Here is a 25,469-nt window from a genome sequence, read left to right as displayed (position 1 = left end):
CTTATTGTTTTATTCTGTGAGAACAATGCATGCAATGTACCAAATTTTCCACGAATTCTTTATACTCGAACGATTCAGTTCGAGGGCAAAAAAGGAAGCTCGAGGAGGTTGTGGGTATGAGAAGCAGGCAATAAAGTAATGGAGCAGGATAGGCATATATTCCATCCTTTTCGTAGTTTCGTTAAATTTGATCATTTTCGTTAAAAAATGCCGACGCCATTTTGAATTTTAACGAAAAAATGAACGAAAATCGACGAAGAAAAGATGACGTTACGCAGTAATTTAAGCCCTGGAATTACTGCTGTATGGAAAGCTAAAAGTAATACTTTTAGGCATACTTTTAACGGTTTATTAACAGGATTGTGCTACTTGGGTGAATACAAAAAATCCGAGTTGTTCACATAAATATGAGAAAAAGTCAGTTAATCCACATTGTATAAAATAACAAACATGACAAAATACGCAGACATTAGTCTTGTTACAAAATGTCTTTCTAATAAACAAAATCTATTTTTTTTTTGTAGACATATGATATAAATGCAATTAGCGAGTTCTAATTGTATCATATACAGTCTGTTCCCGAGTTACACGGTTCTCGACTTACGTGGATTCGGAGATACGCGGTTTTCGAAGTTAGACAGATTAAATGTCAAATCAGTACAATTTGCTTCAAGTTCGGTATAAATTGCATTTTTGCTAACAAATTGAAACCGCTTAAAAGCCAGAAATATTAGAATTTTCTGCACGAATCATATCAAATAAATGATAAAGTGTATAAAAGTATGAATTTAAATCAAAAACTGCGAGTAGTAAATAGTATTTTAGTCAAAAAACATGAAATTCGACTTACGCGGATATTCGAGTTACGCGGATTCGTCGGGAACGCAGAAACCGCGTAACTCGGGAACAGACTGTATATTGCTATTTTCAAAGCGGTTTAAATTAAAACACACATCAGTGTTTTTTTTTAAATAATGAGAAAGATAATTATAAACTTATTTTACAATTTATGATTAAAATGTATTTTATTACATTTATGTACAACGATAACCTAACTAGTAAGCATGTTCATGCACGTGTGTAATTGTTTGATATTTTTTTGTGTGATCCCATTATGAATGTTGTTAAGTTGTTAAGACAATGAACTCTGTTCCTTTTTCAATTCTTCAAGATAAGCTTTTTTTTAATAGAAACATGAAAGTATATATATAGATATATATTTATTTTGATATACAGATATATATATATATATATATATATATATATATATATATATATATATATATATATATATATATATATATATATATATATATACATTTATTAATATGGTATATTATATTATATTATATATAATATGTTATATAAAAGTTGTTAACATAATTATTTTTATATCATTATACCGATGGCGGAAACCTTTAATTTTTTCATAAAATTTTAGTACAAGTTTCTGTTAATTTTGTTTTAAAATATGTGATCTGAATCGTTATGAAATATCCATCACTCATCTTTTCCAAATTCAGTTAGACCATCTCACTTTGATTTGAATTCTAAGTCAGAATGTATGGGGTGCGCGGTACGGGTAAGAAGAACATAGGGGCGGGGGTACAAATAAACGCATCACAACACCAAAGTCTGGGTGAGACGGTGATGGTGTGAAACGCTTCTTGCTTCAAGCTCTTGCGGTAACAGCGTTAAAGGCAACAACAACAACAGAGAATAACGCATCGCGTAGAAACAAACACACCGTTCGTGGGTATGTCAGGGGGGGAAACAACGGGAAAAGCTGAATTCTCACTCAGCGATGCCGCTTGGAGAGTGTGCGCACTGTGCGAAGAGTGTGCAATGTGCCCACAGCACACTGATTTGTGCTACTTTACCCAACACTAGTTCCCATCTTGTGACGCAGAAAAGAAGTGGAGCTAGGTAACTCAGCTGAGAATAGGCAACTTTTTACGGAACGATTGTTTGATGGCGAATCTTTCCCCTTCCTTCGTCAAAAAAAGATTCGCGAATCGTTTTGCGCTTCCATGACACGATTGTTCTGTGGATACGAAAATGGCGATTTTTTTACGTATACACATTAACACTTTTTTACCGTATAGAAATCACTAAAAAACTTGAAACGAATGTTCTCAGATGCACAGGGATCCCACAAATAAGTTTAAAGCCTATGGTGGATGTAATAAATTGCACGAAAAAGATTCGCCAAACTCTGTTAAATTTTCCGTTGCCATGGGAATCTCGTGATATTGACAGAAGTTTTCAAGCAGAAATCGTTCCGTTGAAACGCGGCTAATCACTGCCCATTTATGTTATATACTAGTTAAAATGGCCCGGTTACAGGGCTACGCAACGTTTATTGCGACATATACGTCTTATCAACGATATAAGAATTGCACTTCAAATAATCATTTTGTTTTTAAATCCTTTGTAAAAGAATTTTTTGTGTGCTAATATTATTTGTAACAAACTTTGCAGCGTATAGGATTTGATAATTTTCTTTATTTAATATACTACAAATTGAATTGTGAGTGGTGTACCGGTTGGAATAATTTTTTTTATCAAAATACACACTGTTTGCGATGAATTTGATCTTTCGGGTCATATGTTCCAGGTAACATCAAGTTCCGTGGTATCTTGGCATACGCCTTATCGAATCCCGGGAATGTCGTATTCTACGAACTCTTTCCGCTCCTCAGCATCTTGAACAGTCTGGGCTGTCGGCACACGCATGTTTTCCCGCAAACACAATGCCCTAAATTTGCCTCCCAGCATGCTCCGCCGGATGCACTGCTGCAGGACCTGAACGTTGGTACCAAGCGAAACGATTGGCAATATATGTCGAAAGTCGCCACATACCAGCACCACCTTATCACCGAACGTTCGGCGATTTCCCATAACGTCCTGCAGGGCGTGATCGAGGGCGCGAGCCTCTAGAGCATTGGTCTCCAAACTAAGGCCCATGGGCCGCATGCGGCCCTCGAGAGCCTATTATTAGTTTATAGACCCCTGTTCTAGAGCATAGCAGCTGCTCATGAATGTCTCGTTCCATAAGATCAGTGATGCCTTTTGCATCAATTCAGCCTGTGCTGACTATACATGGATGTTACAGGAACTGTTAGCGTCCAGGTATAGCGATAGCTTGAATGAAGAGTGAAGCGTACGTCCCCCGGCCAGTAGCATAGCAGCAATTCCATTTGGAGCCACTGCGATTACAATTTTTGATTGGCATCCCGTGTACGCAATAATAGTTTGGAACAGAAACGGCTTCCCGGTGCTACCAGGTCCATCAAAAACAAAGTTATGTCCATGGGTCTTCTCTCGGCTGGAATGTTCTGTTAAACCGTAACTATCCACTGCTGCGATAATTACATCGTAATTTATTATTCGTTGTTCAAACGGTTCACGTATACTAATATGTTGTCCAGCACACCGATAGCATAAGAGTATTCCGCGTCCATCAGGGAAAATATTTCGGCAACAGATAAGGCGCATTGTAGCAGGTATGGGGTCCTATCTGCATAAAGTCGGATACCTGCGGCATACTCGAAAACATCGTCAGCGTCTTCTGAGGCGCTATTTCGCTCAGGTGCTGATCAATGAGTCGCCACACTTTGAGGTGCTTGACAGCGCGCAGCAGCCGATTCTGCTCGGAGTGTGTACGGTGCACCGGCTCTGATTTCGCCGGTAAAAGTCTTCCGAACGACGTTTGCGTCCTACAATAAAAGAGGATTCTGGGACATTCCCTCCAACAATATAAGGGAAAATAGGTGACGCAGATGTTGAGCATTCCAAATGAAACTGCTTCCTGTAGGGTCCTGGATATTTTGGTGTCGTCCTGCAAAAATCCAGACATCAACAGTACACCATGCGGTCAATAACGATATCAGTCTGGCAGCGGTGTGTGATCCACTTTACGGGTTACCCGTACCAACATACCATGGAAGCTGCTGCAATTAATTTTATGCTTACTTGTACTTATTTAATTTTTTAAACTATTTAGATCACTTCATAAATATTACACAACATATTATTCGTATGTTTGTTTGAGGTAAACATGGTTGTCGTTTTTCGTGCAACGCCTACATCGATGAATTGCTACGTCGGTGCAAAGTGTGCGAAAAAACCAACACGGTACAAAAATCATCCAAGCTATCCGTACCTAACATCAACGCACTAACCTACATCGTCTCACTATGGAGTGAAAAAGTAACGCTCTATAGTGAGAGATTGAAAATGAGATCCTTTTTGTAAAATTTGTTATAGGATAACAATGGAGAATTATGTCCATGGCAAACTAAGTCTGAGGTAGCGAGAAACAGGTTGTGGCGAGCGAGAAGCGCGTTTAACTCAGATAGAGGGGATGAAATAGAGCAAAGTGTATCAGACCAAGTGGTCTAGTCCCATACAAAATGATAACTAATTTCGGAAACAAAAAAAAAGCTCATTTTGACAGAATCGGTGAAATGAATTTCCATAGGAACGGTTCTCTTTTCTTAGCAACACATACGTAGTAGGGGAAGGTAGGTAAAGACGGACACGGTAAGGGAAATGGTAAAAATCTAGGGATATATAAGTGCATCGACCATGAAAATGTGCATACATTATCTTACACTCATGTTTTATCAGAAAATGTGTTGAAACAATTAAGTTTCCATCGATTTTTGCGTTTTTCTCATGAATGGTAACCATGATTTTTTTCGTGCTGTTTTGAAATGTTCGGGTAAGACGGACACTTGATATGGGAAAGATGGACACCATAAAGGCTAACATGAACACCGTTAGAAAACGTTGGAAGTTGAAGAGTTTTACAGTATTTTAACAAATTCAATTACTTTTCACGTCCTGGTACGTTTATAAACCGATTATTGGAAAATTGCAACGACAAATCATTCAGCCGTGAATTTAGCAATTTTAAGCACCGCTTCTAATAGAACGTAGAATGCAGCATCTAAAGCATTATTCGAACATCGCGCACTAATAACTGACGTTGCTCCAGCTTACAGAACAACAGTCTAGAACTTCGTTTAGGAAATTACTCCGCGAAAAGTCCACGACCCCAGTATTTTTTGAGGGACTTGTTAATAGTTAAAGCCATTTTCCATTCAACAATTAATATTTGTAATCCCACAGCATTTCTCATCTATTCCTGAACGATGTCGTATCAATGGCTCATCAGTTTATTGCTCAAGGTTGTCCAAGTCGTGACAAGATATTGGATTTCGCAAAGCGCCTCATCAGCGTCGAGCGAGTAATAGCATAACGAATGACTACTATTTTGACCGATGTTTCATTTCTCGCTTATTTCAATACTTTCTCTAGTTGCTGAATGGTTAATAGCTTAGAAATACCCTTATTTAAGATATTTGAAGAAATCTATTTATCACCAATTGATATAAGTAAAATAAACCAATAAATTTGGTGTCCATCTTTCCCAACAACAAAGTGTCCGTCTTTCCCTCTTGTCAAGATGTTTAAACCACCAGAAAACAATATTTTGTATTGCTTTCATTCTCGTTCTTTCGCCAGTTTTTTCATTAATGATCACTACAACTCATGCATGAATTAAAACTTCCGGAAATATAAACAATACAAATTGTAGAGTTTAAGATCCGCAGTAGTCAAATTAGATCCACAAGGGTGCACACGATTGAAATTTTATTTTTTTCGTGGATAAACAATGTTGCATATATTACGCCAAAGATGTTCTCAAATGTGTTGTTTTACTTTAGGCTAAGATGCTGCATTGTTGATTTTTCGAAAATTAGCTTTTTCGTGCATTTATGAGAAGTGTCTATCTTACCCGCAGTGTCCGTCTTTACCTACCTTCCCCTATACATTGGTGTCCTCATCGGCGGCATTATTTTGATCCAAAAATGAGTTTTAATTAGTTCAGATTTGGTTTAGCTTACAATAAGAAATATGTTGTGTGTTTTTTAAGGTATTTCAGTGCAAATAACGAAGATTCTGTGATTGATTGTGTGTGTATTCGGCAAGTCACTAGAAAGCTTGTTTGGGGAAAAGTTTTTACCCATACTGTCAAAAAGTGACGTTCAAATTTTGTCATAAAAAACAGTCTTTGAGAGCACCTGGTCTTCATACACTTTGAAATAGAGAAGGAAGCGAAGAGCTACGAACGGAGAGACATATGGAGAGCGAGAATGCCATGGCGAGGAGTAACAAAGGAGGAAGAGATTGTACAATATTAGATTTATTGTTTTATTGTATTTTTATATTGTATTGTTGGCCTTATCACCTAAAATTAATCTAACTCTTACGACTAGCAATAAATAGTACATAGAAGAACGAACCAAAACACGAAGGTTCAGTAAGGTAATTTTAAAGTTAGTCGCATGATGCACGTCAAAACTATCATAGTGAGCGTTGAATTTAAGAGCCATCGGAATTATTGGGTCGTTTTCACTGTACGCTCATTATACTTGTTGGGTTCTGAGAGGTCGGTAGTTGCGAAAAGTTCTAGGTGGTTCATTCATGTTGATTCTTGCTAGTAGCTCGGCGCGCCCTAGTAGTAGTCTCACCTATAGTAGTCTAGTAGTCTCACCTATAAGTAACTTAGTTATAAATTCCTGCTGTGCAACGTCACGTCTCTCTTAACGCGTTTCTAATCCTAACAAAAAACAGCATGTTTCATACGAAGGACGAGGTGTTACATTACGATGTGCTGTAAAACGCCGGACAAAAAGTGTGAGCTTTCTCAGTACAGAGTACAGAGACAATCAGGATAGGACTATGCCCATTCAATATTTATCGACTTCTCATTTAAAGAGTTTAGTTATGTCTTCCTACCCAAGGCAAGTTCTCTAAACTCCAACGTTTCCAGTAAGGGAAACCTCCTAAAGGTTTCTATGATCGCCTGGACGATCAAGTGTCGAACGTCCGCTTCGAAACAGTATCCACCTCAGTTCTACTTAATTCGGCAAACGATGACGAAGGCCACCCTGACCAACGCGAGTTCAAAGTTACTACATGGCAACCGTCCCAAAATCGAACATACCGTGACTATCTCAAAACATACCACATGGCGACCGTGACAGTCATCAAACATATTACACCGAGAGGATAGTTTGGTTTAGTGAATGTGATGACTGAATGACTGGCGCCGTGGCCGAAGTTGTGAGAATAGGAATTTCCATAGATCGTTGGATACGAAAAATTTGTGCTTTGTTGTTCATTGCGATGGTCGATAAATTCACGCACCGAAAGCCCAAGTGGCCAAGTGTCACAAGAAAAGATTGTGACAGAACCTAGCGACATACAAATCTTGAACAGCTCAATATGTGGGGTTTTGGAGGACGCATTACAACGTATCTTCAAAGCTTCCTTTCAAATCGCACTTTTAAAGTTTTAATTGGAACTCTATCTTCTGACCTGCATGTCCAAGAGAATGGAGTTCCCCAGGGTGCCATTCTCTCTCGCACTCTTTTCCTGATTAGTGTAAAATCCCTCTTCCACCCCATCCCCAGTAACATGAAATGTTTCATGTATGCTGATGATATAGTTCTTGTCTCAGTATCTAATCATCAATAGCTGGCTTCAAGCAAAACTACTCTAAGGCATCCAAATAGTTTCCCCGTAACGGGAAAATTTCCAAAAACAAATTGCAACACTCTACCATACCGCCATCCGCTGTGCTACTGGGGCTTTCGTCGCGAGCCGCATTACTTCTGTGTGAAAGCGGCCTTCAACCCTTCGACCACATCATAACCGACAAGATAGAAGCAGCTGCAGGACGATTGATGGAGAAAACCATCAATCCCTTATATAAAGAGCAAACGCCGAATTCACCACACTAACATATTAAACACTCACCTCAGTCACCAAACTTATCCAAATCGGTAGTCGCTCCTGGTACTGCCGCCCACCACAAATAGACGGGACCATCAAAAATCAGCTCCGGGCTCGTTGCAAAAGTGTCATTGCTAACTGTCATTTTGCTGCAAAAATACCATAACCATAATTCACAGACGGATCAGTACAAAACGGTTCCTCTGGTAGAAGAATCTACTCCAGCATCGACAATAGCGCCATCCGACTACCAGACCATACCTCAATCTTCACCGCAGAAGCAATAGCCCTGGTTATTGCAGCTGACAAAGGCCTACGCAGAGATAAACCCAACGTTATCTTCACCGAAAATGCAAGAGTCCTTCAAGCACTTGAATCTGGAACCACTCGCGACCCGAACATTCACTAACTCGGCAATATACCGAATTCATCCCAAGTCGCATTCTGCTGGAATCCTGATCACACAGGTATCCAGGTAAACGAAATAGCAGATCGACTAGCCAACGCAGGACGTAATAACCCGGCCTGCTGCGATAATACTCTTCCACGTCGTGACTTCATTCGCCTTAGCAAAACCATCATCACCAATAGCTGGAATGATTATTGAGTTAGCAGCGGCCGCTCTTTCCTGATAACCACAGATTTTCACAGGGTATCTTAGCTGAAGCCGCGATGTTTATTATTATTATTATTATTCAATTAAGTTTAAGGGCTTTTAGTGCTTATTTAACTTATTTATCTTTGCTCCTCTTTAGAATTCGAGCCGAATTATAGATTATTCATTGAGTATGCTGTGTGATGCCAATCTGCCGAAGCGTTTTTGGGGTGAAGCAGTTGCGACGGCATCGTTTGTGATCAACCGATCACCACCTATCGGACTGCAAATGACACCTGAAGAAGCCTTTACTGGAAAAAGACCGAATTTGGCGCATCTTCGTATATTTGGAGCAAAGGTGATGTGTCATGTTCCGAAAGAGAAGAGACAGAAATGGGATGCCAAATCCGAGTATGGCATTTTAATGGGATACAGCAGCAGTTCCAAGGCGTATCTAAATTACAACTCGAAGACGAAGAAAATCATCGTCAGTCGGGATGTCATATTCCTGGACGAGTGTGCAACGAATCGAGCTCCTGAGGTGGGAGAATCATTGTCTGAAGTTGATCTTGGAGAATTGTATGTACAGCCTGTCATACAGCATCAAGAAGAAGTACGTTTGGAGACAATTGAAGACCGGAATAATATTGACGACGATGACGGCGATTCAGAGTACGATGATGCTAATGGCGATGAAGCAGCAGCTGTTCAACATCATTAACCGATCGAGCAGCTTGCCGCGCTCCCTCCAGAATTAGAGGACCCACATAAGTTGGTAAGGCGCAGTGAGAGGGACCGCATTACCCCAGGCAAGTACCGGGATTTCGTAATGAATTGCAGTGCCGCGGTTAAAAGTTCTTCACAGTTTTCAGATACGATGAGAAATTTGGGGGAATCCTGTACCGTAGTTCCGGTGATCACTGATGAACGTATCGAGAAGCTGTTTCCAGTGAAGATTGCAATCGTCGGAAAGATGCTATGAAATCAGAATTTGATGCCTTGCAAGAAAATCGAACATGGGACCTGACGAGTTTGCTTGCTGGTCGTAAAGCCTTAGGATCGAAGTGGGTGTATACGGTGAAAACCAATTTAGATGGCTCGGTGGAGAGATTCAAAGCCAGGTTAGTTATAAAAGGCTTCTCTCAAGTCAAAGGTGTCGATTACAACGAGACATATGCACCTGTTGTTCGATTGGCTACCGTGCGATATGTAATGTCTTTTGCTGTCAAAATGGACCAAAAGATACTGCAGATGGACGCAGTGACAGCGTTCCTCCAAAGAGATCTGGAGGAAGAGGAAATATACATGGAGCAGCCAGAAGAGTTTGTGAGTAAAGAAGCACCGCACAAGGTCTGTAAACTGAACAAAGAGCTATTTGGGTTGAAGCAAGCTAGTAGAGTATGGAACTTGAAGCTAGATGCTGAGCTGAAACGCATTGGGTTGAAGCAGTCCATTTACGATACTTGCGTGTAATATAAGATTAATGATAGAAGCGTTCTTATAGTAGCAGGTTACGTAGATGATTTGTTGATCTTCTCGAACAATGATAGCTGGGAGAAGAATTTAAAGAAACAGCTGACGAAGCAGTTTAAAATGAAGGACTTGGGTCTCGCTAACAAAGTTCTTGGAATACGTGTGACCAGAGCGGTTGGCGTAGTAATGTTGGACCAAGAACAGTACACAAATGCACTTTTGAGTTGTTATGGTGTAGCAGATTGCAACACTGTGCGTACGCCAGCGGATCCAGGACAGAAACTGTCCAAGCAGATGAGTCCACGGACAGAAGAAGAGCACAAGCAGATGAAAAATGTACCATACCGGGAACTAATAGGTGGCTTGCAGTACTTGGCTCAAGGAACTAGACCTGTTGCAAACTATTGCAACAGCACTCTTTCTTTCGCCCGTAGTAGTATTAGGTATTAAATAACAAGCGCTTTCTTAAGCAGTCTTATAGTATTATTTTATTGCGACGCTAAAAATCAATCGCTTGACTCGAGCTAACGCGAAGGAGTGGCCTTCGGTCATTGCCTTAGCCACGATGTTCGGGAGCCTTTGAGCGACCGGGAATATTCGGCACGAACGGTATTGGATGCTTCCCACACTGCGCGTTTGTACCGCGCTCTGTCGGGAATCACGATAGATAACACCGACAGATCGAATCTAACGTTAATTATTATGACCAAGATATAAGTTTTGCTGTGAATGCTGTGAGTCACTACTGCAATGATCCTGGAAAAGCTCACTGGATTGCAACGAAAAGAATTCTTCGTTATTTAAAAGGAACAAAAACCATGAAGCTTATGTAGAACAGTACAAGCGATGGAAATTTCAAAGGTTTTTGTGATGCAGATTGGGGCAATGACACAGATAACTGTTATTCTATCACTGGTTATGTGATGAAGCAGGCTGGAGGTCCAGTTGCCTGGAATTCCCGTAAACAGTCAACAGTAGCACTTTCAACGACGGAAACCGAATACATGGCAGTTTCAGCAGTTACTCAGGAAGCTGTTTGGTGGAAAGGGTTTCGACAAGAACTGTTGGGATGTGTAGAGCCAGTGACGATTTATTGTGATAATCGGAGTGCTATCCATCTGGCAGAAAAGCAAATTGGTTACTCATCCAGAAGTAAACATATCGATATAAGACACCATTTCATCAGGCAGAGCATTGCAAGAAATTTAATACAGCTGAAACATGTTTGCTCTGAAAATCAAGAAGCAGACTTGCTAACTAAGGTACTTCCTATAAGCAAATTTGAAACTGCTCGAGAGGCCCATGGAATTAAACCAATTCTCGATTAAGGGGGGATGTTAGAATAGTAACCATCGAATTGGAGTAGCCTTTGGTTATGGGTTAATAAATGTTCATTCTGTGTTACACCTCCAAACCTTACAGACGTAATATTCAATAGATATCAACAATTAGACCTGCTGAGTCAAACCCGCCAAACAACATAAATTTTCATTTCTCTACATGTAAATCGTATTTAAAACAAATTAAAAAAAGAAGTGGACATAAAATCGACGGTTAAAAACAAACCACCTCGGGCGTGCGAACGAATCACGCGCTGAACGCGTTCATTTCACTGAGCGAACTGGACCATCTTTATTATTTTTTTTTTATTTATTCAACACCTTGTTCAAGTAGTTTATACAAGTTAAATTATTAATTTTTAATCATACTTGATGTTACGCAGATTTCTGAGAAAATTTATTTTACTTAAAATCTTCTACTCATATAAAGTAATTACAATATATTTTCTTAATATGTGCATAACCGTGTCAATCCTAAAACAGAAGAGGCACATTTCTACAAAAGCAACCGTATTTAAAATGTACAGAAAAGAAGTAATCTTAACCTTGACTTATCTTATGACCTTTATGGGGTCTGTTGTGGATTGAATTATGTCGTTGTGCAATATATGTTAAAAATGTCATGAAAAGTATTATCTGTTAGCAAGGGATATGACAATGTTTTCAACATTCACTCAAACATTTTTTTCGTTCTTGAATTTTCCCTTTGGGTGAGCCTTTTTGTTCCGTTCTAAATGTAGTTCCTATTCTTGTGGGGGTTTCCGTATTTTTTGTGATTCATTGATATCTACTGCTGAATCTTCCGCTAGATCAAATTTGGCTTTGATCAAAAATGTGTTAAGTAAGTATTGGAAGGGTCGGATCGTAGATTTGTGCTTGTATAAATTACACACGCTGTGTATGTTTGTCATTAACTGGAGGCTATTGGTGGAATGATGACAGGAGAAGTATCCATTACTAATACAACGTGGAATGGAAAGTACAATATTTTGACAAGCGTTTAATCCATCTGGTACATTCGTATAGCTACAGTGCGTTGCAAGCGTTTCCAGGAAATATCTACAATATCTAAAGGATCAGTGTCATTGCAATCGGTCAAAGGCTGCTAATAGCCGTTGAATTGTTTATTCCCTTCATATGATCCGTTATTTAAATTAGCTCAAAAGGTTACTGATAGCCGTTGAACTGTCCATTCCCTTCATATGCTCCGTTATTTGAATTAGCTCCGTTTCCAGTACCGATATCTTCATACGTGATTGTTGGCCGGTATCCATTTTGGTCGGCTTCATAGTTTACAACCTTGAAATGATATAAAAGAAATTATTTTAGCCTGTGGATTATCGAGTTTTTTGTTTTGTTTTATGTTGTATTTATACTCCGTTTTAAATCTATTTTTCTTTCCAAGCCATAAAATCATAACGTTTGATGCACATGTCACAATGCAGATGTCATTTGCCATTTTTCCATTATATGGTGTCCCTAATCGACTGTGAGGTTTAATAAAATAGAGAAGGAATGAGAAGCAAATTTACTTGTGAGCAAGGTTGAGTCCCTTTTTTTGGGGCCCAACGCGGCTTTTTGCCTAGCGCTTAATCCACCCTTGTGGGTCCATATCTCGAAATTTCAACCAATCATATGCGTATTTTGATTTTAATCGCTCTATCGACTCTTTAATCATCTTGACGCTAGCTCTTGATAGAATAGTTATTATTAGTTCATAATAGTATAGGATGGTTTTTAAGTTGCGTAGGCCACATAAAAGGCCATGGGGATGTTTTTTTTTAAGAAAGAAATAAATAAATAAATCATTAAAATTTCACTTACTTGCTTGCGACCGTCGGGAAGAAGAACAAAGTAGCGTCCAACGGTTCGGTCACCATCACGGGATTCCATGTGTCCAAAGTCGTTGCCGGAGGTGAAGTCTTGTACGTTGTACTCGAATGAGTATTTGGCAGGTTGTACGTTAGCATCTTCGTAGTTGTATCCGCCGTTCCCGTCATTTCCCAAGGGCGGTCCGTACTGCTGCGATGTTGCTGGGTAATTTTCCCCATTTGACGAGGAGGGGTAGTTGTAACCATTGTCGTTTGAGTTATAGTTGTAACCATTATTCCCATTGAATGATTGGTTGGGAGGTAGATAGTTGCTCGATGAAGAAGTGAAACCGTTACGTGGAGCTGGTGGTTCGGTAGCGGCAAGAGCAATCAAAGCGATTGTAATAACAGCAACGTAAATCTGTAGTTAAAATAAAATGATGAAAATCATGAACAAACTAGGTTAGTGAAACAATCGAAGCAACCGTAACAACAGCAGCGTGAAGCTTACTAAGAAGTTATGATTCCAAAAGATGTAATGCAACTGAATGGTGACCAAGTCACCTTCACCGCGTGAATTGACGTCTCGCTTGACTGCTCAGGCTGTTGTTGTCACAAACAGTTTTTTTCTTGCATGTATTAACAGTTTTTGTATACACTATTTTTTATATCAACCTACGTCATACAGACATACTTTTGTACAAAAAAGTGAATGGAAGAAGTTGCGACAAAAAATGACGGAGTTGTGATTTTGTGAATTATAGCACCCCGAGAGCAGGTATAACAGTGGAATTTGTAGCTAAACACCTAAATTTTTACATTTTGTTTTGCAAAAATACAAAATTTATAAATAGCGATTTTTTCCACGAATAACACCACAAAAAAATAATTCATTAATAAAAAAATAAAGATTATTTAAAATACCTTAAGATTTCGAGCAGATGATTCCACTCGCAACCCACGCAATGTTACACGGGAGGCCTCATACGAGCTCACAGAATGCTCGAATTTGTTACGCGGGATGAAGAGAAATAAAAAAACAACACGTATTTTAACCCATTCAGTGTTTTCAGAGTGAGACTCGGGCTGTGCTTTTGTTATCCGTTTTGATTAAATCGTCGTGGGGGGTGAGAGGGACGGAGGTATAAAAAACGATAATGACACATTTTTCACATCATCTTTTGTGTAAGGCAGTGCACAATGGAAGAAGACCGGGATGAAAAATGTTTGTTTTTTTTTTTTTAATTTTAATGCCCAGAGTATGTTTGCTTTTGAGTAGATACTATTACATAAAGAAAGGCTAAAACTTAGACTTTCAACCCCAAGTATCGCAAGGAATAAATTTTCAAACATGAATAATGTTTCAAATCATTCAAATTAAGGTAAAAGAAAGATGCATCTTTCGACTAAAAAAATTCAAAAAGCAATGCTTTGATTTTCAGGATTAACAATGTTTTAGAATGATTATTTAATAACCTTTAAAACGAATGCTTTATTTAGAAAATAACTATAAAGTCAAGAGAGTTATGGCAATAACCAGAACAAGATAATTAAAAACATATAAAATGTCATGGATCATCGAGTTCATAGAGTTCAGTATATTCATGTTTTCCGTAGTGTTTCCGTAGACATTGTAGAATGTCTTATTATAAAATTTGTGTACAAAATCAAGTGGCACTTTTCGCAAATTTAAAGTTACATCATATTTAATGTAAGAAATAAAACATCGGTACGTAAGAAGTAAAAGCCATATTAATTCTTCTAATAGTATTATATCGGAAGGGATAATAAAGTACGAAGTTAATTTTAATAGCAGGCTTTTGAATTATATGGTTTCAGAACTGCAATCATATTTATACAACGGTGTAAATGCATTTGAACAAACTTTCAAGAATAAGATTATAAGTTTATAGTAAAAATCACAGCTATAATGTTAACATTGTTTCGAAACCTTTTCATAGACGTAATTAAAACAATAATATACACGCAAGTAATATTTACAGCACGACTTATCATATACCGTGAAATATTAGTTTAACCGCTTTCATTCTAATAACTTAATTCGTTTTTATAGTGATGCGACTGGTTTTTTTTTTAGTTTTGATTTTACTCATGATTTTGGTTGATACCAATTTTAGAGAAATAATGTTATTTACATGTTGTAAGACCTTGCAAAGACTAATATAAATTCACTCTCTCATGACTATTTTCAGATGAATGGTGCTTTACATTTCGGTCGTAATGTACGTTTAGGACAGTTAATTTACTGTACCAGCATAAGGAAACTGTTACAAAAGCATTAAACAATTGAAATGTAGCTAATAATGTAAATTTTTTATAATTTTCAAGTCAAAATAGAGTATAATATCCTATTTTAATAGAAAATATTCATGTTTGCTAAAAACATATTATTATCCCGGTATTTAAATTGGCTGCTTTCACTTTTACATTTTATTATTAAAATTATTTTATTTTATTAATTTTTTGCCATCATTTCATTATAAGTTTGTGCATTTTCTAAAAATTACGAAACTGTCGAAGGGTTAATTTTGTTTTTTATAATTGTTTTTTTACAACAACATTGGGTGGTTTAGGGGTGCCATTGTTATCTGTGAATTGTGGATACACACAAAGCGGGATAGTCTGTCCTATATATTCGGAGCTTGCTCCCAAAACCATAAGTTGACCAGCAATTAATTGGATGCGTTAGAAACAGTTAATTAAACTTTTGTTTGTTTTGTTTAAGTTTGTCCATTAATTGACCAACTGCTTATAAAAGCTTATAAAATAATACAAAAATAAATAACCAATCATTTAAACAATGTATAACATTGCACGTCAAATCTATATATAAAAAGGGAAGAAACATCTCAAACGCTAGAAATGATTACAGCATATGATACTTCAAACCCTGTGTTTTTTTCTATCCTTGTATAGCTGTTTTAAAAAAACATAACAAAGTCACGTATGCTCATAGTTTACTTTAAAACCGTTTACAGTAGAATATTCCCAAGATTGTAAAAGCAAAATAATGCATAATATTGTATTCAAGCCTATATTGCACCCTTCTATAATTGACACAGAAATAATCTATTGAATTTAATACTTATTTGAAAAGTTCATAACACTTTTGATCATAAAATCTGTTAAATCACGTGAATGCGAACGGACTTTTTCTGACACGTTTTTAAACATTAAAATTAATCGAGTCTTTTAATCGAAATTATAAACATTTAAACATAACATAGATCACCACAAGGAAAGTTCTTAAGTTTTTATGAAATGCTTTTGATTTACGGTGTTTTTCATCCTTTTAACGCATACCTTCATTTTGTACCGCGGTGAAGAAAAATTAAACTCTTTAAAATCTGGTTTAAACACTGCACGTTCAAGTACACTGATGCTTCCTAATTCAAGAATAGCTAGATAAAATAAAACACACAAACAATGCAACTGTTCTGTTTGAGCTGCGCTAGACTTTGTACTCTTGATGACGGTTAATTTGTTTATGGTTTGATACAATCATAGCTGCGTTATATATACGCGTTTTGGGTGAAACATCGCTAACTGCGAGCTGTCTGTACTTTCAGTCCATTCAAGTTTACTAAATAAATGAACCTTCTTTTCAAATGCTATCTCTTTTTGGTGCTGAGACAACCAGATATGTTTGAACGTAGTTACTACAGACATCAAGCATTTTCACACCGTCTAGAAGTATACCGAGGTAGACTTCCAAATCTGTACCCACATTAAAAGGATGAGTAGGAGGGCATGAATGAATGAACATGGCCATCACAAAACGCAAGCATCTCACTTTTGAAAGAAGCAAAAAGCCTACATGAACTATTAAACAAATGTATAAAAACTAGAGAATGGTCCCAGCTGCGATCGATGGACGTGAAGATTGAAGAAGATCAAAAGAGAATGGAGTGCTCATCAGACCGCTCTCTGAAAAGAAGGGAGCACTTCACGAGTGGTAGTCATAACATGCACGTGTCGTGCGAGAAAGGAAAAAAACGGTGTACAACCAGACGAATCCAACATGAATGTTAATTTGAAACCCATAACAAGACCAGAACTGTACAATCTATAACATTCATCAAATTAAAAGATAGCGAATAGCTAAACGAAGGGCATTCTCAATGTTCACATGTATTTGTCAATGTCCTGACATTTAGCATACAAAATTCTAAAATTACAAACAATACAAACCATTTTAAAGATCTAGTTCTTTAGATCTAGATCTTTAGATCAACAAAATAAGGAAATTGTTAAATTATAGTTTTTTTGCGATTTTTCTACCTTTATTGTATATATGTGGTAACTGAAACCAAAGTTATGGCTAGTTTTTATTAGTACAGCGGAACCTCTCTTAACGAGTTTAATTCGTTTAAGTGACACACTACGTATTAAAAAAAACTCGTTATGCGGCAGACTCTGTTCCAATTAATTTGTATGAAAATTGGAAAAAATGGTTGCTGGACCGAATATGTGCTGGTTCCGAAAAATTGAAAAATATTTCTGTTATGCGAATACAGTCTGAACTCACTGGTTGAACTTCGATTTCCTGCCAACTATTGAATATGTGCTTTTTAGTTGGCACGTTTTTCCATACAAAAAAAAATGAATTTTTTTACGGCAAGCCATGAGATTTTTGTGAAATTTTTTACAACCGGTTTTCCCATACAAACGCATTCTTTTTAATTGAACTGTCAGCCAACTATCGAGCGTTCAACTAAAAAGCATGCCAACTAAAAAGGGTTCAACTATTGAATTCTGAATTCTGTATTTGGAAAGATATTTGTACAGCCAGAATTCAATAGTTGGACGCTTTTAGTTGGCATGCTTTCTACTTAAACGCTCGATAGTTAGCTGACAGTTAATTGAATAAAAAAAGCGTTTGTTTGGAAAATCGGGCTTTTAAAAAAAGTCACAAAAATCATGGCCTGTTGAGATTTTTGTTTAAGTATGGAAAAATGTGCCAACTAAAAAGCACATATTAGCCGCGTTTACACACGGCATATTCTGCTGGAACATATCTATCAAACACACAACATCCTTTGGAAAACCTTTTTCGAGTATTCCTAACTATACATCGCTGGACGGATAACAAAAATATTTGCTTGCAATCTTTTGATAGAAATATCGTGTTTTTTTGTGTTTTCACATATTTTTCCGATCGCCCCGAACCCGAAGTGGTATAACGATTGTATATTGTTCATTTCTTAGAACAAGAACCCGTGTTTTACGATTGTTCTTATTGAATTACGAAAATTGTATCCAGCACAGATTCGTGGTTTGTGAACGCAAAAGTATTGGCGAATCTTTTTGACACTTGTATTTGTGGTAAGTAAAAGATTCGCGAGGAATGATATGACTTATGAGAACGTACCTTTTCAATAGTTGGCAGGGAATCGAAGATCAACCGGTGAGTTCAGACTGTAGTTCGCCGCTATTTTGCCAATAATTCATTCATTAATACTTTTATTTGTCTACCTGTTGGGTACACAAATACTTAACTCATATACATACCTACCAAACAAATTCTTTAAAAAAATATAAAAATTAAGGCATTACGGGATTATGGAGGTCTCGGGAACGGAAAGGGGATAACGGAAGGTTTAAATCAAACTCATAGTATAGGAGGATAATCCACCCAGGATTTGGCATATTACGGAGCAGTGTTCTCAAATTGATCCGACCGGAGAGCAGAATAAAATATTCACGCACATTGGGTCGAAGAAATTGCTTGCAATTCTCTTAATCTCAGTGCTCTCCAACCTTTTAAGGATCGCGGACCACTTGGTTTTAAAAATACATTTGCGCCAGCTCACATCCGTTGAGGGCATACATTTCAAAGACTTAATTCAAAGTTTTTGATCAAAAATATGTTTAACTCTTATTCTAGACATACCTGTTTAAAATAATGTTAATCGTGGACAACGTCTGTAAACGTCACGGACCACGAGTGGTCCGCGGATCACATGTTGGAGACCCAATGTTTTCCACGCTTTATTGATCTGAGTAAATGTGTGGCTGAAGGTCTTTGTCGAGCCAGATACCGAGATCTTTTATCAAACAGAATTACATGACAGAATTAAAAATGTACGAGTGCATGATTGAACACTGCAAACGACTAAACGAAATGACGTTACACTTATCCGGGCATAAAGTGGGGGAATTATGAGCACACCAACAGGAAAAACGATCAAGCATGTTTTGTAGGGAAGTACAATTACTAGGAGACTATATAGGGAGAAAGAATTGTAGGTCGTCTGCGTAGCAGAGGAAACACTCAGGAGGGAAAACAGTATGAACATTATTAACAGTTTGAGGGCCAGACCATTTGTGTTTATGTTTCCCCCCATGTTCCCGAGTTTTAATTTTTATAGCTATCAAATATGATAGCCATGGCCCTAGGGCAGTGTAATTGAATATACACCTGTTTCCAGCTACGTTTGAATCTCGTGCCGTTTGCATCGAATCGCAAACCGCCTGTTTCAAATCGCATGAAACTGCGATTGAATGCGTGCATCTACGGTTGAATCGCGTGCCAGTATGGCTGAATCGCGTTCCACTACGGTAGAATCGTATACCACTACGATCGAATCATGTGCAGCTACCATTGGATTTCTGATAGATAGAGCATAGTATTTTTTTTACATTTGAAGGTTTCCTTCTCTGTCGAAGGCATTTCGTTTGTAAAATATTAATGCTAGGTAATTAGCCGGTAAGTACAGGTAAAAATCACTAATATTAGATGAAAACAATAATATTACCACCAACAACGAACACCAAATATTAGTTGAAAACAAGGATTTTACCAACAACAAGGGACCACGATATTAGTTGATTACAAGGAGTTTACGTGTAGTCAGTCGTTTTATCCTAATGCTTTTATGTGGATGTATTAGAAATTCCGCCGAAATTCGCTCACATTGAGTTTTGGCGCCAGCACTTGCCGCTGCGAACCAGTGTATGCGACTTCTGCTTCCTGATATGTTTGTTTATGTTGATGAACCACTATCGACAACTTCTCTTGGCATTCTGTTGTAAAACTACATTGTTTTATGAAACAAAGACTTTCTGGCTCTAACCGTGGTATAGTCAACCAATCTTGGTGCATTAGCTCTCCATTGTTCCAATCGCTTCACTCACTGTATTTTGTCGAGGGCTCCGAACTGCAGAAAACCGGGGCCCCATACTACTCAAAGCAGCACATTAAATGTTCGAAGAAATCTGCCAATACTGGCATCAAAGTCGCAAGCGAAGAACGCTGCGACACGCGCACACAGCTCAAATCAATACCTCATCATCGTTGGCGCAAAGTATTGGACAGAGCGAGAAACCGTCAATTTTTGCTGGTGTGAATGGCCTGTGCACGAGCCACCCAAACCCAAAACCACGCAGAGCAACTTGCTGCTAAAATGGAATGCACAGAACGCTGCGCTTAACTACCACCAAAAACCCGTTACACAACACAAGCATACAACACACCCAAATAAAAATTTAAAGGCCCCGAAACACAATATCAATACACCGGCTCGTAGCCGGTAAAATTAGCAGGAAAAATTGACTAGCATCAAGCAAGCAACGGTGCTCCAGTGAGTAGAGGTTTCATTCGAGAAACTATTCCATCGATATCGATGTGTGCGCTTTTCAATTTGGCTTGGATGAAACGTGCCTGTGCTTGGCTGGGGGCCCCTATACTTGTTTTGCAGATGTGTGCCGAAAACAGACAACTGTTTTCACACGAAAAATGGTATTCACATCTCAAGCCTAAGATCGAGGAGCGTGCCTGCTTTTAACGCAAAACCTTAAATTTTCACGTGGGGCCCTACTCAACTTTTGTGGTCAACTGACAAATAGGGGAAATCGGGAAGGGGTGGTATTCATATGTCCAAAAAGGAACTGGGCCATTTTAATATTAAAATGATGTTTTATCACTATTTACATACAACTTTTTGCGTGAAGACAAGATAAAAAACCGTTACAGCTATACTGAAGCCAAAACCCAAAGGTGGTTTACGGGGCCCCAACGATTATGTGGACTCTTCGATGAAGGGGCCCCGTCGGTAAGGAGGCCCCGTCAATAAGGGGCCCCGTCCATTTGGTGTCTTGGTGTGGATGGACGGTGTACGAGCTCACCAAAAAAACGCGGAGACACTTGCTGCTACAATCCAATGCACAGAACACAGAACAGAACGCTGCGTTTAACCACAAAGAAAACCCGTAACAACAGCCACAAGCACACATCATACACAGACGAAAATTTAAAGGCCCCTACACAAAATTTCAAAACACCGGCTCGTAGCCGGAGAAATTAGCAGGAAAAATTGACACCAAGCTCGCGTCGCTTTAAAAAGCCTAGGAAGGTCGTTTGGTCAACGGTGCTTCGGTGGTTTGAGGTTTCATTAGAGAAATGGTTAAATCGATGTCATTGTGTGCTCTCTTGGCTGGGATGAACCGTCCTGTTCTTGTATACGGAGCCCCTGCTACCGTTTTGCGATTGTGTGCCGAAAGCAGACAGCTGTTTCACACGAAAAATGGTATTCACATTCCTGGCTTGGGATAGTGGATTGTGTGTGTCTTTTAATGCAAAAACTAAAATTTTCATTCTTGGCCCTAATCGAACACATCAAGTTTGTGGACCGATGAGAAGGGGAAATGGGAAAAGTTTCAGTTAGAAGGAAGGAGGGAAGGGTATAAAAATACTCAAGGAATCTATGGACCATGTTCATTGATACATGGTTTTTATCGACTATTTCAATTTTTGCGAATGCAACAAGACCAAAAACCGTTACAGCTGCAGCTACATACAGCCATACACAGCCATAATACGAAGAACAATCTCCATTGCATCGGCCATTTGGGGCCCCGTTGATGATCCCGTCAATTGACGAGCCTCTTCCATTTGGTGTTGTCAACCCAATATAGGGTTCCCCATTTTCCCCCCGAGGGTTATGTTTACAATCAGATTTACTATTACTACCAGACCTATCAGAAGCATATTTATTCTATTTATCAGAATCAGAAAACATTTGCCTTTTTAACATGTGCAATATTTTTACCTTAGTTGGAAGCACAAAACGCTGCGACACATGCCCACAGCTCAAAATAGTATCATTTCATCATCGTTGCCCCAAGGCGTTGGATCAAATGCATTGAACGCTACGCACGAGTTGGGTAAAGCGGAAATCCGTCACAAGAGATGCCTCACACAAACTACCCCAAGTAGCAACCGAAGCTTTTTTCTCCCAGTTTCAACCCCCTTATGTCCACAAACTGCCTTCGCTTACTATTCCTATCCCGTTTCTACATTCTACAACGTTTGTTGCGTTCTCGCTCATCAGGGTGTTAGTCAATTCTCTCTTGCCACACGAAGAGAATTATCCTGCACACTTCGTGTGTTGGATTCTACCCATCCCTGTTGAACATACGTCATTTTCTTCCATCGCACTCATCAGGGTGTTTCCTCTTTTCCATCCAAGCCAAAGAGCGACTTCAGTGTGCTCTGAACCGTGGATGTGGGAGTGTGTGTTTGTGTGCTGCGTGAACTATTTTTCCTGCGTGAAACACCTTCCATACTGCGCCATCCGCGGTGTTCTTTCTGCTTTATCGGAGGACGAATTTTTAACATCTAATTGTTTGGGTAAGTGTCCTTTTCTAAGTGTCTAGTGCTATGTGACATTTATTCTAATTCTAATATTATTCTAATATGCAATGTTTTGCACATTACAAGTTTCAGATGTGTGCTGCTACCGCTAGCTGTTCCTCAAACTACTTAAAAAGTGTGGCACTGTGTGCACAGGCGTTCAAGGTTCAATTGATCCTCAAGCACAAAGGTAAGTTTGTCGCATCTTTAAATGAAGTTTAATCTTTTTAACAAAGTGTGTCTATTAATTGTGTACTTTCATCAACAGCCTTCATACAACACCGCGGTTGAGGCGCGCCAAATCTGATGACATCTTTCCTGAACCAAGCAGGTTGAACACGCGCACCACCACGGGCTCCAGCGCGGTGTGAAGAGGGAAGAAGAAAAGACAGAATTGGAAACAGCCGCACCAGGCTTCCAACCACCGTGTGTGTGTGTATGTAAGTATGTGAGAACACATGTGTGAATCCTCTTGTGGGAACTGCAAAAAGAAGAGAATAAAGAGCGTGAAGCAGCTAGACTGCCGCAACCAAATCAAGAGAGTGAATTCTCATTTCAATCCGAAAAACTGGGAGAGAGTGATGACATGCGAGAGAGAATAAAACTAGAAACACGAGAGAGGGCCACACGAAGCGCTTTCGGGTTTTTTCGCCTTCGCGCACATTTTGCTTTATGCGCGCGAAAAAGTGAGCCTTGATCAGCGCGATGGCTCCCATACAAAGGCCTTCGGCTTTGCTATCTGGGTACATGCACATACGACATTAAAAGGCCCCGAAACCGATCTCAACACAACGGTTCGTAGCCGTAGAAATTAGCAAGAAAAATTGGCTGACACCAAGCACGCATTTTTTATCTGTTGAGGTTTCATTCAAGAATCGATTCCGATGTCGATGTGGGCTCTCTATAATTTGGCCTGCCCAGATAGCAAAGCCGAAGGCCATTGTATGGGAGCCATCGCGCTGATCAAGGCTCACTTTTTCGCGCGCATAAAGCAAAATGTGCGCGAAGGCGAAAAAAACCCGAAAGCGCTTCGTGTCCTCTCTCGTGTTTCTAGTTTTATTCTCTCTCGCATGTCATCACTCTCTCCCAGTTTTTCGGATTGAAATGAGAATTCACTCTCTTGATTTGGTTGCGGCAGTCTAGCTGCTTCACACTCTTTATTCTCTTCTTTTTGCAGTTCCCACAAGAGGATTCACACATGTGTTCTCACATACTTACATACACACACACGGTGGTTGGAAGCCTGGTGCGGCTGTTTCCAATTCTGTCTTTTCTTCTTCCCTCTTCACACCGCGCTGGAGCCCGTGGTGGTGTGCGCGTTCAGCCTGCTTGGTTCAGGAAAGATGTCATCAGATTTGGCGCGCCTCAACCGCGGTGTTGTATGAAGGCTGTTGATGAAAATACACAATTAATAGACACACTTTGTTAAAAAGATTAAACTTCATTTAAAGATGTGACAAACTTACCTTTGTGCTCGAGGATCAATTGAACCTTGAACGCCTGTGCACACAGTGTCACACTTTTTAAGTAGTTTGAGGAACAGCTAGCGGTAGCAGCACACATCTGAAACTTGTAATGTGCAAAACATTGCATATTAGAATAATATTAGAATTAGAATAAATGTCACATAGCACTAGACACTTAGAAAAGGACACTTACCCAAACAATTAGATGATAAAAATTCGTCCTCCGAAGCAGAAAGAACACCGCGGATGGTGCAGTATGGAAAGTGTTTCACGCAGGAAAAATAGTTCACGCAGCACACAAACACACACTCTCACATCCACGGTTCAGAGTACACTGAAGTCGCTCTTTGGCTTGGATGGAAAAGAGCAAACACCCTGATGAGTGCGATGGAAGAAAATGACGTGTGTTCAACAGGGATGGGTAGAATCCAACACACGAAGTGTGCAGGAGAATTCTCTTCGTGTGGCAAGAGAGAATTGACTAACACCCTGATGAGCGAGAACGCAACAAACGTTGTGGAATGTAGAAACGGGATAGGAATAGTAAGCGAAGGCAGTTTGTGGACATGAGGGGGTTGAAACTGGGAGAAAAAAGCTTCGGTTGCTACTTGGGTGTGTCTGTGTTATCACGCAAAAACTAAGAACTCGTGCCCCGGCTAACCTTTGGGGCCCCAGTCAAAATTGTGGACTGGACGAAGTGATGGTGGAAAGGCAAGCTGTTAATTAAGCTGTCGGTAGCGGTCGGCAAAGTCCGCCTCGCCACAATATGCAGTCAGGCCCGAGAAAATATTTGTGCGATTTTGAAAGATAGGAAGATCCTATTCATTAAAAATCAACTGAACATATTTTAATATGACAATTCATACCGTTGAACTCTTCCAAATTTGATCATCATAACATGGATTGTCGGACCAATCAATATGGCCAAATTTGAGAAAAAATTAGAAAATTGAAACGAATAATTCCATAAAAACCTGACTGTTGATTTTACGAGAACAATGGTTGCACACTGTTGCTTTTTAAGGATGCAACGATTTTCTGGGAGCTTTTTTTTGAAGAAATGCGCTATCAATTTGTCTGACCTGACCTTACTTGTCCGTGGCCTCATAATAGTACTGAACGCCCCATACGAGTGTACGTTTGTCTCGATCATTTTTCAGGTGTTAAGGTTTTTGTACCATCTTCAGATATATCCTGAAAACAATTTGCAACATGGGAGGTACATTGAGAAGCGATATTGCGATTTTCCTTAATTGTTTGGAACTTTTAATGACTTTTGTATACTATGCTTCTGACTCTTAATTGAAGAATCTTTACAAT

At 39.0% G+C, this 25,469-nt stretch overlaps 1 protein-coding gene and 1 long non-coding RNA gene across 3 annotated transcripts; both read right to left on the bottom strand.

The window, feature by feature from the left end:
• Positions 1-11,586: 11,586 nt before the first annotated feature.
• Positions 11,587-16,549, bottom strand: LOC1271153 (pro-resilin). The gene is made up of 3 exons (XM_024811312.2): positions 16,353-16,549; positions 13,042-13,449; positions 11,587-12,516 (listed from the first exon to the last, which is right to left on the bottom strand). Exons 1-3 carry the CDS (start codon positions 16,356-16,358, stop codon positions 12,385-12,387), a joined length of 546 nt encoding a protein of 181 aa, XP_024667074.1. The 5' UTR covers positions 16,359-16,549; the 3' UTR covers positions 11,587-12,384.
• A 7,254-nt stretch (positions 16,550-23,803) lies between these two features.
• LOC133393507 (uncharacterized) lies at positions 23,804-24,757 on the bottom strand. Of its 2 annotated transcripts, none has more exons than XR_009766214.1 (3): positions 24,343-24,757; positions 24,150-24,252; positions 23,804-24,071 (listed from the first exon to the last, which is right to left on the bottom strand). It is a non-coding gene; the product is annotated as an uncharacterized LOC133393507 (long non-coding RNA). The 2 variants fall into 2 exon arrangements; XR_009766213.1 differs by having other exon boundaries at positions 24,150-24,246.
• Between the last annotated feature and the right edge of the window lie 712 nt (positions 24,758-25,469).

The sequence above is a fragment of the Anopheles gambiae genome, chromosome 3, assembly GCF_943734735.2.
Source record: "Anopheles gambiae chromosome 3, idAnoGambNW_F1_1, whole genome shotgun sequence".
In the NCBI taxonomy this organism is placed as follows: domain Eukaryota; kingdom Metazoa; phylum Arthropoda; class Insecta; order Diptera; family Culicidae; genus Anopheles; species Anopheles gambiae.
This window is presented reverse-complemented; position numbering and strand designations above follow the sequence as displayed.

Coding starts and splice junctions, on each gene's coding strand:
- LOC1271153 (XM_024811312.2), bottom strand. Junction 12,517..13,041: donor TTCCCGACGGTCGCAAGCAA/GTAAGTGAAATT, acceptor TATCATTTCAAG/GTTGTAAACTATGAAGCCGA.